Source organism: Lepidochelys olivacea, assembly GCF_965140295.1.
Source record: "Lepidochelys olivacea isolate rLepOli2 genome assembly, chromosome: 17".
Lineage (NCBI taxonomy): Eukaryota > Metazoa > Chordata > Testudines > Cheloniidae > Lepidochelys > Lepidochelys olivacea.
In genome coordinates this window covers 8,125,780-8,139,151 of record NC_140427.1, presented here as the reverse complement: position 1 = coordinate 8,139,151, position 13,372 = coordinate 8,125,780, and the positions used below count along the sequence as shown (strand labels likewise).

The window sequence follows — 13,372 nt, the reverse complement described above, 5'->3', positions numbered from 1 at the left end:
CTGTATTTTCCACTGAACGCATCTGAGGAAGTGAGCTGTAGCCCACGAAAGCTCATGCTCAAATAAATTGGTTAGTCTCTAAGGTGCCACAAGTCCTCCTTTTCTTTTTGCAAAGTAACAATGGCACACGTTGTCCAGCTGTGCCCGCTAACCAAAGTCCGTGGTGCGCCCCGAGAGCTCCACTTGGCCACTCAAGACGCTATGGCTTGGCTCAGCGAATATGCAAACGCTAAATAAATAAAAGGAGAGCATTACATGGTGTGGGGGTATCACACCATCCCATGAGGGTGTAAGGGGACCACGTGTCACCGTGACGCAACATGTTGCTGTGACGGCATTACATTACACTGTGATCGCGTGATGCTGTGACCGCATCGCGTCGCCCTGCAAGGTGTTGCCATGACAACACCACTATCATCCTGGGGGCTGCGAGGGACCCGTAGCTGACATGGGCCCTGGCGGAAAGGGACCTTCTGGCCTTGACCTAGCCGGAAGTGACGATTTTCCCCTCCCGGACCCACGATGGTGGAGCCCTGGGCAGCCCTCAGCCGCAGAGCATGCCGGGTAGCGCCGCGTTCTGGCCCATGCGCAGCGCAGAGCATGCTGGGAAGCGCCTCGCCGCCGCGGTGCATGCCGGGCAAAGATGGATTCCTACGGGCTCTTCCGGAAGCTGGGGGCTGGCGCCAGGTTCGATCTGAAGCGCTTCAGCCAGGACGCCCAGCGCTTCAAGGTACCGCCCGGTCCCGGTCCCGGTCCTCGCTGCGAGCCGGCGCCTGGTTCCGCCCGCCCCGGGGCCGGGTCTCGTGGTTCTGGTCCCTCCTCCTCCCCCCATCCCCCGGCTCTCGCGTGATGGGCCGGTTCTGGCTCCTTGATCGATCTCCCGGTCCCTGGTTCTGGCCCAGGCTCCCAGGCCGGGTCTCTAGCTGGGTGCCCAGTCCTGGCCCCTGGTGTTGCTAGTTGGCCGGTCCTGATGGCTGCCCGGTCCTGTCTCTGACCCTGATGGTTCCCCCGCCCAGATTCTGGTTCTGGCCCCCCGCCCTTGGTGGATGATCTGGCCCCAGGATCCCTTCCTCGGTTCCTGGTTCCGGCCCGCTCTGGTGTTTGTTAGAATAGTCCGAGCAAAGCGCTTTTCGTTGATACTGGAGCAGTTCATTCAATCGGTTGAGTTCTTTCTTTCTTTCTTTCTTTCTTTTTAAATTTCAGGTGGTAAAAGTGAGAGACACTGAATTTGACCCTCCAGAGAGTCTTGACTTTTTTGGAAGCAAAGATACAAAGCTTCCAAGTATTTCTGAAAATGGCCTGGGAACAAGTGGCTCCAAGAAATCCAAAGCTAAAATACAGCGACGTGAATCGCACATGGATGAGAAAGTAGATGACTCCGAAGAGAGGCTTAATGCAGGGACTGCAAGGAAGAGAAAACAAGACACAGGGAACTTTGAAAGGAAGAAAAGGAAGAGAAAGACCCAAGGTAGTGAGATTCTTCTCTTCTGTACAAGAGAATGTGCTTCAATTGCTTAAGTAACAGAAACAGAACTTGAGTAACAAATCTGAGAAATCTGACTTGTATGAACAAGTGTAGGAATCACCAAGCAAAATAAATTTCTAACACTGATAAATTGTGTTATAACAAATGCCATGAAACGCTTGTGAACGAATACAGCTCTAAAAGACTAGTACTTGATTCTTGTTATTGTCTTAAATGTCTGCTCCGCAAAGGTAATTTTCCTAAGGTTTGTTGTTTTAAAAACAAGAGTTTTCTTAATTCCTTGCTTTCTGAGTTAAATTTCTCACTAAAATTAATTTAAAAAAAGTTTCTCACTGATGTCTTTGTATTTTAGTAATACTGAACTCTGATACCACTATCCAGATAATCGCACTCTCTCTGTTTTTAAAAAAAGAGAAGAGAGAGTGGTGCTAGGATGCTGCAGAAGTCTTCCATCCAAATTACCTAACTGCTGAAGAAGTCTCTCGAAGCCTGATCTCCAACAATTTTGTTCCAGTATAACTGTGTTGGTTTTGGGAATGGATGCAATTATGCTGGAATAAAGGTGCTTTATATGGGTTTAGTTTATTCCCTTCCCTGGCCTTAATTGGTCTGTAATTTATTTTATGCTAAAAATCTGTGGAAGTTACCCGCTATGTTCTTGGCCGAAGAGGCTGGAGAAATTTTTTTTTGGCTGGCTGAGTTCAGGGCTAATGAAATAATCTTTCCAGAATGCAGAACTAAGGCCGTGGTGTCTGATTCTGCAACCATTGGAGTCAATGGGAACATTACCATTGACTTCATTGGTCTTAAGATCAAGCTCCTAATGTCAATTCCTCCTACTACATTATTCTTTGACTTGATTTTTTTTTTTTTAAATAATGCACATTCATTGAAATTTTTAGAACCTGTTTCAGTCCGTTCTGATGTGGAAAATGATGGGATATTGTGGATGTCCTCTTTGGAAACAAAGATTAAAGATACAAGAGAAAAGGGGGAAAAGAAACCCACTGCAGAGAAACTGGAACAACTCAGACAGCAAAAGGTGAGGCTTGCTTATTTGAATGTAACTAAAAATAGTTGTGTACTCACTTTTATGAGCATGTCATCTGGAAGCTGCAGTCATTTGCTGTGTCTTTTGCGATAAAGTCAGTATAGTGTGACAAAGGAATTGGAAAATTGATCCAAATGTGTGTACTTACTAGTGTCACAAAAAGGAACTTAATCTAGGGTAAGTTAATAACTAGCTATGATTCTATACAAACACTTGTTGAAGTGCTTAAGTTAATGCACGTAAATAGTGGACTACAGTAGAACCACAGAGTTATGAACCCCTTGGGAATGGAGGTTGTTCGTAACTGTGAAATGTTCCTAACTGTGAACAAAATGTTTTGCTTGTTCTTTCAAAAGTTTACAGCTGAACATCGACATAATAGAGCTTTGAAACTCTACTATGCAGAAGAAAAATGCTTTCCTTTTATTTTTTTAGTAGTTAACATTTAACACACTACTGTATTTGCCTTTTTTTGGGGGGGAGGGGGATCTGCTGCTGCCTGATTGTGTACTTCCTGTTTCAAATGAGGTGTCTGGTTGACTGGTCGGTTCTACTGTATTCCTTTGTGTAAATTTAAGCACATCAATAAGTCTTTGCAGGATCAGCATCTTTATCTGTAGTATAGCAGATGTTAATGGAGAAACCTAAATGCTGACAATAAAGCTGTAAAGGTTGTGACTGTTCTGTAATTTTCTTCTAGGAAATGTTTTTTTAAAGCATTAAGTTTGAAAACTATTTAGAGCATTTATGGGTTTTTTGGGGGAGGCATCCTTGTGTGGTTGTTAAGAGTACAGGAATGGGAATCAGAAGACTTGGGTCCTACTTTCAGTTCTGACTCGAACAAGTTCCCACAGAGAGAGCTGAAGTCACATTTTCACATCTGTAAAATACTACCTTCGTAAAGGTCTTATGAGGCTTAATCAATTTATCTGAAAATGCATTATTGAAGAATAAAGTGGCTGCTGCTATTTTCTGACACGTTGCATAATTTTTACATTTTGCTTTCTAGATAAACCATTTCAGAAATAAACACAAGATTAGTATCCAAGGAACAGATCTCCCTGAACCAATTGCCACATTTGAGCAGCTTCAAGCAGAATATAAAATCCAGCCTAAAATAATGCAGAATATTCAAGCTGCTGGCTTCCAGGTCCCTACGCCAATTCAGATGCAAGCCATTCCAGTCATGCTTCATGTAAGTCTCCTTGTCTTACACTTTGATAGACAATGAGATGGTATAACTCGGACAGAGTTCCCATTGGGGACATAAAAATGTTATTTTAAAATAGATTAAACATAGTACTGTAGTTCATCCTCAGATCTTGTGATAATATAACTAGTGGAAACATCTTATAATTTAACTTCCTCAAATTCACTATTTTCTATTGCTAGGAAACCAGTTTAAATATAACCTCAACTTGTAGTAGGTGCAATATGGCTGAGGTAACACAGTGTGAGAACCTTAACTTCTGCATTTCCTGATTTTTTTTGTGTGGGGGGGTCCTAATATGTAACCCTAACATTTGTGTTAATGCAGCTTTTTGCATTTAATAAAAAACACTAAATGTAAATGTTCAGCTTTTTCTTGTTTTATATTCATAGGGTCGGGAACTTCTGGCTTCTGCTCCCACTGGATCAGGAAAGACTTTGGCTTTTAGCATTCCTATTTTAGCACATCTGAAACAACCTATGAATAAAGGATTTAGAGCTCTGATCATATCGCCTACCCGAGAACTTGCTAGTCAGGTAGGGTTTTTTTTAAGTTGTCATAAAATAATTTTGCACTGCATTTGTAAGTACTCCCATTATTCTGATTCAGAAAAACAGAAGCTTGATGGGCCTGTTTTTCTTTTCTACCTTCAGACTTTATCTGATAAAATTCAAGTGTATATGAAAGAATGTTCAAAGAAATGTCTGTCTTCTGTGACTACTACACTTTGGGGTATTATGAAATCTAAAGACATGGTTAGAACAGGAGACTGGGACTCAAGGCTTCTGGATCTTGTTTTAAAATTCCATTACAACTTTTAACACTTATGATCCAGCAGATGAGCACAGGAAATGTTAGTGCTACCTTATTTTCTGTATTTGAGGTAAAAACATCCTTTTAAGTCTTAATCTTAACTCAGGTAATCAATTTCTTCTTTGTTTGTGGAGTTCCATTTTACATCAATGGGATTTTTGTATATGTAGTGAGAGCAGCCAGTAAGAGACAAACTGTGGCATGCAGACCTGTGGGGAGAATTTTGTGCAAGTGAATAATTCATGTTGGAAGCCTGAGTTTTGTGATGTCAAAAATACTTCAATTTAAAAGTTGTTGGGTTTTTTTTTTCAACCCTGAAATCTAAGTGGTTTTTGAAGCTGTGTATGTCTTACACTCTGTGTAGGTTTGTTTGTTTGTTCCAAAAGATACCCCACTATGTATTGTATATTTCAGACCCACCGAGAGCTAGTAAAGCTGTCTGAGGGGTCTGGATTCAGAATACATATGATCCATAAAGCAGTTGAAGCAACCAAGAAGTTTGGACCCAAATCATCGCAGAAATTTGGTAATCATTCTAATGACTGCATAGGGATTCTCTGAAGTCTTTGAAACCTAGAACACAAGTTTTAAATGATGTATGATTTAAATGGGTCAGTAAGTGCCATCCAAGTCCTGTAGTCACTTGCTTCTGTGAATACATTATCCTTGGAATCAAGACGTTAAAAGCGGTGGAGGAGAAATAGCTCCAGAAATTAAAAAGGGGAGAGCTACCTCTGCTGTACAAAACAAATGCCACTTGAATACTGGAAAAGCAACTTGGGGTAGTGAGGAGAAAACAAGCACTCTGATAACTGACTGTGCTCTGTCATTCGGCTGTTGGAATACAGGCATGTAGCTAAGTTTGGTTATGGAAAGCAAAGTGGCAACCACTTCAGTGCTTTGTGGTGGCTTATTAATGCAGAATCATTGGGCTCTGCCATCGGAATCTTATCCACTACACGTTGTAAACTATAGCTACTTAACAAGACTTAGCTTTTATATAACTTTGGATGTTAACAAATCCTCACAACACCCTTATATTTCAAGTAAATAAATAAAAATGAATAGCTCCATTTTTACAGATGGGATAATCAGAAACACAGGGAGATTAAGTGACTTGCCCAAGGCCTCTCAGCAAATCAGTGTCAGGTCAGGGATTAGTGCTCTTGGGTCCAAGGTCTGTGCTCAGATCATTAGACCATGCTGCATGTCTATTTCAACATGCTTTTTTCCCTCCTGCTTCTCTTTAACATTGTTTTGCTTTTCCTGTAGATATACTAGTGACTACTCCAAACAGACTCATTTATTTGCTGAAACAAGATCCTCCAGGCATAGACTTGACAAGGTATGAAGTGGGGTTTTTTTTTAAGTTTGTTTTTGCTAGTGACTTTCTTCCTGTCAGAATCTCTGAACACGTACTATATCTATGCATGCACAAAATTTAAACCTATTGTGTCCTTTCAGGACACAATATTATATTTTAATTTCAAGGTGCTACTATTGAACAAAAAAATCTTGTTTTTCCTAGAGTTGAATGGTTGGTGGTTGATGAGTCAGACAAACTATTTGAAGATGGGAAGTCGGGGTTCAGAGACCAGTTAGCCTCCATCTTCCTGGCATGCACGTCCCATGTTGTCAAAAGAGCCTTGTTCAGCGCAACCTTTGCATTCGATGTAGAGCAATGGTGCAAACTCAACCTAGACAATGTCATTTTGGTATCTGTTGGAGCAAGGTAAGCGTGCAGGTATTGACTAGGTCTTCTATTCCTCAGCTGTTCACTTACTGTCACAGTTTCAGCCATCTCAACAATCAGATCTGCGGGGCAGTATTATGGGTCCTTTTTATGCAACAGGGGAAGGTACTGTTCTGCTTTGAGTATTTATTTGCTGAGAGCAGGGAGCATTACCTTGAGGAGGAGGAGGGAGAAAGTACTGCAAGATGTGAAGTATTTCTTTTTTCAGTAGTAAACTTCTTATACCTGTAAGACACTAACAATGGCTTATTTCTGTGTGATTTGATTTTTGTTTCAGAAACTCTGCAGCGGAGACAGTAGATCAAGAGCTCTTGTTTGTTGGCTCAGAGACAGGAAAACTACTGGCAATGAGAGACCTTGTTAAAAAGGTAGTTATGACTGACTGAGCATCCTCTTCCTTGCTTATTAACTTACTAACTCTGCTGCAGTGCAAAATGTACTGCATTGAAAAAAGAGCGAGTCTGCCTGCCTATGAAAACGAGAAGGCCTTCTGTATATTTTGGTCTCAGTTTTTTAACCCATACTCAAGTAAAATAGAGACAGAATTTTTACAGTTCATTATAAATTAAATTTTACTTGAAAATATTTTTATTGTTGTTTGTAGTCAGGGAGCTGCTCAGTTCTTTCTTCTAGATTGAAAAATAGATTGTTGCTTTCTATGAGGCAAATTTAGTCCTCATCCCAAAGCCCAGGTATAACTTGTCTAAATCAGAATCTGCTTAATCCAGGCCTCAGGAGAGTTTTGTCAGTCAAAAATCACCATCTGAAATGTAAAGTATGCAGGCTGATTAAATCCATGGCAGCACAGTACTGAAGTTGAACTGAGATGGGAAAAGGACTTGTAAGCAGAAACCTTGAGAGCCTTACACAAGCTTGTTCTCTTGCAGGGATTCACTCCTCCTGTCCTTGTTTTTGTGCAGTCCATTGAAAGGGCTAAAGAGCTCTTCCATGAACTCATTTATGAAGGAATCAATGTGGATGTCATCCATGCAGACAAAACACAGCAACAGGTAGGAGTCCGTAAATATAGTCGTCTTGTACAGAAACTGTTCAGAAAGCAGATTGTACGTGCTGTCGTGTAAGAACTAGAACATCCACCTGTGGTAGTTAAGTGTGACAGTTGGTCTTGTGTCATGACTGTGGGTTCTTTTGTTTGGAAGGAAGGTGGGAATTGGACTTACTGTTTAGTATAATGTTGGCAGATATCCATACACAAACCCTCTTCCATTCTCAAGCTGCTAATTAGGAGGCTACTTACACAATTTGTGTTTCACCAGAGAGATAACGTAGTACACAGTTTCAGAGCTGGGAAGATTTGGGTGCTTATCTGTACAGCCTTGCTAGCACGAGGGATTGACTTCAAAGGAGTGAATATGGTCATTAACTATGACTTCCCAACCAGTGCCGTGGAATACATCCACAGGATAGGTGAGTACGTGTTCTTTGACAAAGCAGGATGTGTGGACTCGTTCTCTGTCTGTGTTAGCTTTTGAATGGAGAGTATTGTCTGGTGTTTAGAGTACAAATCTTGGCATCAAGCCTCCTGGATTACCCCAACTCTGACGCTGACTTTGCCACATCATTTAATCTACTTCATACCTCCATCCATCTGTAAAACTGGGTTTCTCGCCTACCTCCCTGAGGTTTTATGATCCTTAATTCTTGTTTGTAAAGTGTTTTTATATCCTTCGTAGTTGCAACTTATTACTCTTAATCATGAACTACATGGCTAAGTGCCAATATATGACTTCGTAGTTTTCAAACTGCACTTGGTGATAGTTAAGGAGGAAGAATTACTTCATTAAGCTGCTGGAAAGTATTAAAGTTAAAACTCTTAACATTATTGCATGATTGGTCTTTGACAGGTCGTACTGGAAGAGCAGGACACACAGGAAAAGCAATTACTTTTTTTACTGAGGATGATAAACCTTTATTACGAAGGTAAATTGGGAAATGTGACAGTGATGCTCCTTAAGTTTCAATCCCACGTTGTGGGATTCTTTCTCAGAACAAACAATTACCACATGGTTGTGCGTTTGGTATTAAATTCCTCACCCCGGCATAACATTTTCACACTTTTGTATCCACCCCGAAGTATGTAAAACTAAAGTGTGAAGTTTCAGTTCTCAGCTTTCCATATTTGGAACTGCAAGGTGACCTGTCATCAAATTACCCTTTAGTGTGGGACCTTGAGGCAGTTTGTGAATGCACTGATAGAGAATTCAGTGTCCTCTCACTTGTTACATTCAAACCCAATAAAGGCAATACAAGGGACTGACATATTCACAACACGGTTTATAAGCAAACAGTGAAATATCAGGGCTCGTTAGTGGAATTGATGAACGTGTGACTATTTAATAGCAGTAAGGCCAATGCAATTGACCTGGTCTGCCACGTAGCTGTGGGTGCTATTTTTTGGTCCTCCTAAGTCTTTTGCCTTGCACTACCAAACAAAACTGCTGATAGTTTTTTCAAAAAGCTTCTGCATTCTGCAGTGGTTTTGAAACTACAGTCCTAGTCTCATTGCTCAGCCTACTGATGCTTGTGAATTAAGTCTTTGGCAAAACTTTCCTTTTTGGCTTCTCATTACTCCGATCCCATTAGTATAGTAACTATGGTAGATAAGTGATTTTAGTTTCAGTTCATTACAAGCCAGTGAACTTGAGTGTTTGTTTTTCTTCCAGATCATTTGATGGTTACTATTTTCTCTTTCTGCTTCAAACTTCCCTGGCTCATTTATTTTCATTGCAGATGAGAAGTAACCCAGCTATAGTTGTTCTGCATTAAATAACTATATATCTACTCAGAAATTCAGAACTTTATTTGATATTTTCCCCCCCTCTCTTCCAGTGTAGCCAACGTTATCCAGCAGGCTGGCTGTCCCGTGCCAGACTATATAAAAACCTTCCACAAACTGCAAAGGTAAGGTTGCTTTGTGATTTGTGTGACATTTGAGATTGAGAGTTGCAAGCAATTTGCTAGATATTACTCTTTTTGTGGAGGTGCTTCCAACTTTTCTTCATACTTATTGTCAGAATTAATATTCTACATTTTATGAAGGGTAGTTAAAATGGGGGTGGGGGATAGGGGTGGGAAGGGGTGAAGTTTGATGTTGGCCTCTTGTTTGTAGCTCCAGGTGCATTAAACAGATGTGAGCAAAACACATTGGTAAACATAATTAAATTACATGTTGTGTGGATAAAAGAAGGACAAGAGAGACTTCCAGAACTTAAGTTCAAACTACTAAAGAAGTTAACAAATCAAATACAGATATTTTCATTTTTAGTCTGAGTGTTTATATTGGACAGTTCTTACCTGAGGACAGAGAGAAACAAAACAAGGAATGTTTTGCTGTAAGGGAATAGGATTCTAGTTTTTCTTCCTTCTGATTAGCTTACACGTTTATAATTGGGCAAATCTATAGCTGCACTTTTAGGAATAAAAATAGCTGTGACCAGAGTTTCTTTTTTAAGAAAGTAGTCTCCTTAAATTCTATAAAAACAATTATCCCCTCTGAAGCCTCAGGCTGCTAAGAATCTACTCCTAGCATCCCTGGTCCTGCAGTGAGCTTTGCATAGGTGGCCCTCATTGCAGGATCAGAGCCCTAATGAGGGTAAAATCCTGGAGGACTGCCAGCCTCTAACACTGCCCAACTGCTAAGAGTGTTTCTGGAAGTTTGTAGAAATTTCCAGAGTGTTTTGTAAAAAACACTACTTGTATCTTTTTCATATAGGCCTGACCACTTTTAACACAAAGCTAGAAATCTGTGTATATATACCATTTTTCACATGTTTCAGCAATGCATAATATTTTTAAAACCTATTTAAAATAAAGATGGGCTTACTTGTCCAGACGGAAGCAGCCACGCTGGGATAAGGACAAAGAAGGGGAAACTCCAAAAGAGAGAGCTGGCTGAATTGTTAAATCCTTGGAATAAACCAACTGTACAAAATTTGCATTAGTTGTTGGTAGTTATTTTTTGGAGGATCTGAAGGTATTGTATGTACCTAGTATGTTTATTTCAGATGTTGAGCTGGCCTTTAACAGAGCCTTAATCTTATTTTCCTAAATGCCATATTCAGCAAACAAAAGAAGAAGCTGATTAAGAAACCATTGGAAAGGGAGCACATTCGTACCACTCCTCAGTACTTATTAGAAAAAGCCAAGAAAAAAAAGTAAGTGGTTTCTTTCAAAAGGGCCTGAGGGATAATCTGTTTTTATTTACCTACAGGGAGAGAGTGAACTTCAGATTTTAAAAAAAGAGAAAATTGTATGTAAATTTACTGTGTACATGGATAGCTCAATTGACCCTCTAGAGACATTATCCACAAGATAGGTCCAGCAATGGCACCAGCGGTGCAAGTTTCCCCATGTTGCCCGTCAGTGTGCTTCATACCTGAACTGGATGGATCACCACTGGTCCAATCTCAGTAGCCAATTCAGTCCTTGACCTCTCTGCTGAGACTGCTAGTAAGGGTGCCAGTTTATGGTGTTGACTCTTAGTGCAAACATCTGTTCATTGGGAACCAGATTGAGGCCAATAATTCCTTTTACATGCCACCAAACAACTATCGGATGGTAGCAATTCAGCTCATTATGAAGCTGGGTTGAATTTGAACCTGTGACATTGAAGTACAGCTCTCCAGACAAACTGTCAATCATCCGAGCCAATCCATTCCCCTTCCTGGAAGTTTTTAAAAAATATGAAATTTTAACAGAAATAACAAATCTGTAGTCACAGTTCACGGTGGCTTAACCTCTGCAGTCAAGAAGACCTAGAATCTCTCTCTCTCTCTGGGTAAGTGGAACAGATTTCCTGGGGCTTGGGCTTGACTGGCAGAGACATGCATCTCAGGGTGACATAAGATGAAGAGAAAGTATTACTTATTTGAAGAGGCAAAAGAAGGTTGCTGAATGGTACGCTGGATTACTACAAATGCTGAATGTTTAAATGATGGTGGTATAAACTCACCCCCTATTTTTAGGACCATGTGAAAACTGGTTTACTCGTCTAATTTGAGTCCATGTTTGTGCACATGGGGATCTGGCAGAGTTGACTATCTTTGGCCATAAAGGCCTTGTACTGCATTAGAGATAAAAACTTCTGAAGATTGTTGCTGTTAGATGCTTGTTTTATGTTAAGTGCACTGAATGTTAAAGTCCGCGATGTAGGTAGGCAAAAAGACATCCGTAATGGGAGGCTAATGAGTGGTTCAGATACGTGGTTCATCTTTCAAGCATAAATATGCTTGGATGCCTTAATCTCTAATTTGTTATTTCTCTCAGGAAAATTATACAGAAAAATATTAAGGAAAAGAAACCCAAGGAGGCAAAAAAATGACTCTCAATTACAGACTGGTCCAGAAAGTTGACTACATTGTATAAATGATCCTGCCACCTGACAAACTGAGTTTGAAACTACCGCCTATCCGAATCATAGACATGGAAAATGTAGGATGGCAGCAGACGATTGGGGAAAGAGACTGTGATCACTCACTGCCAATATTTCTTCCTTTTTTTATATATATATTTAGTGTTAACACAAGAAAATTCTTAATGGAACACTGGTGGAGGAAGTCCATCAGAGTACTTCTTATAGAAGTGCAAGAGCATGCTCCTGTAATGAAATACCCCAGGCATCTGAGCAATCACTCACAAATAGCATCTACTTGGGTTACAAGTGTTATGTGGTTCATTATCGTTTCTTGAGAACACTGTTTATTCTAGACTGAGGTATAAAACCACCCTTAGAATATTTTCTGAAGTTATGGCTAAGGGGGTCAGATATGTAAGATCAGAGCACATAAGCTTTATTATTGTGCTGGGTAAGGATAGCTGTTGAAGATTTCCTTAAGCACATTGCTTCTGTTAATTTCATGTACAGGATAGACTTTAAAGACCCAGTCTTACAACTATATTGATTCCATATAAATCAATTTGAAATAAGAAAGGGACAGGGAAGCATATTAAACAATTGTAGAAACACCACTGAAGCTTTATTGTAGGGGTAATCTTAAACCTCAAAATCGAATAAACAAGATCTTCAGAAGGAGAGTTCTAAGACAAAGATTCCTCAGTCTGTTCATGTATCTTTGCAGAATAAGTATGCAGACATTGTTCCGCTGATTTGTTGCATAAGAAAAGGAACACACCCCACACTTTATTCTGCTCTCTCTTCACTTGTTAAATCCACTTTGTTCATACACTGTTTCCTTACCACATAGTTCTAATAGTACAGTAGTTGGCTGCTTCTTCACAAGGCTAATCCTTTCACGTGTGACTGTCCTTGTTGTATTGCAGCAGAGCTATCCAACACTCTTACTAGGAGTTCCACCTCCTCAAGGCTTTGTCACCGTTAATCCATTTTGTAAATGGATCCCAGCCATGCATAAATTATCTACTGTAGGCTACTGCTGAGCTGATCTGTTCTGTTGAAGTCTGTAGCCATTTTCTAAGATACAAGTTGTGTAAAGTAAGATAAAATAAAAACTGATCAACAGTCACTTCAGATTCCTGCTTATTTCCAAGTTAGGCTCAGATTGCATTACTTTTCACACATCTATTGTATGATGTCTGTAAAACAATACATTTAATGGGAATTATGTAGGAATTGGTGTCTTGTTCTGAAATCTAATCTGTCTGAATGCAGATGTGCATCTATCATCTAAAAGATTTCCCCAGTTCAATAATTTCAAGTCCCTACTAAAAGTCATAGAGGACCTTACAGTTCTCAAAAATACCAACAGATGCCAGTTGGAGAAAAAAATATAATGGGAAGTGTTTGGTAATCTTAAATAGAAGGGTTACCACTACTTCCCCATAATAACATTACTAAATTGTAACTGTCAGTGTCCCCAGTTGCTGTGGTGCATGCTATAGGATAGCAGTAACAGGAGGAAACCTATTAGCTCATGGACCTGGGTAAAATTCCTAGTTAATGTCATGGGATCATTAATGTCCACACATTCCAGCCAGCATTTTATTTTTTTTAAGGATTTATTTGCAAAAGAGAGTGAACTGCAGTTTAGCTATTGTAGCAGGAAAGAGGCCCGAGTTAGA

At 40.1% G+C, this 13,372-nt stretch overlaps 1 protein-coding gene across 1 annotated transcript; it reads left to right on the top strand.

Annotated features, from left to right (window-relative positions):
* Positions 1-595: 595 nt before the first annotated feature.
* On the top strand, positions 596-12,816 carry DDX52 (DExD-box helicase 52). Its single transcript, XM_084651330.1, has 15 exons — positions 596-730; positions 1,204-1,468; positions 2,389-2,528; positions 3,547-3,732; positions 4,140-4,283; positions 4,975-5,086; positions 5,833-5,905; positions 6,089-6,292; positions 6,591-6,681; positions 7,201-7,323; positions 7,591-7,741; positions 8,179-8,254; positions 9,164-9,235; positions 10,396-10,488; positions 11,600-12,816. The coding sequence occupies exons 1-15, from the start codon at positions 644-646 to the stop codon at positions 11,652-11,654; spliced, it is 1,872 nt and encodes a 623-aa protein (XP_084507456.1). The 5' UTR covers positions 596-643; the 3' UTR covers positions 11,655-12,816.
* The last annotated feature ends 556 nt before the right edge of the window (positions 12,817-13,372 follow it).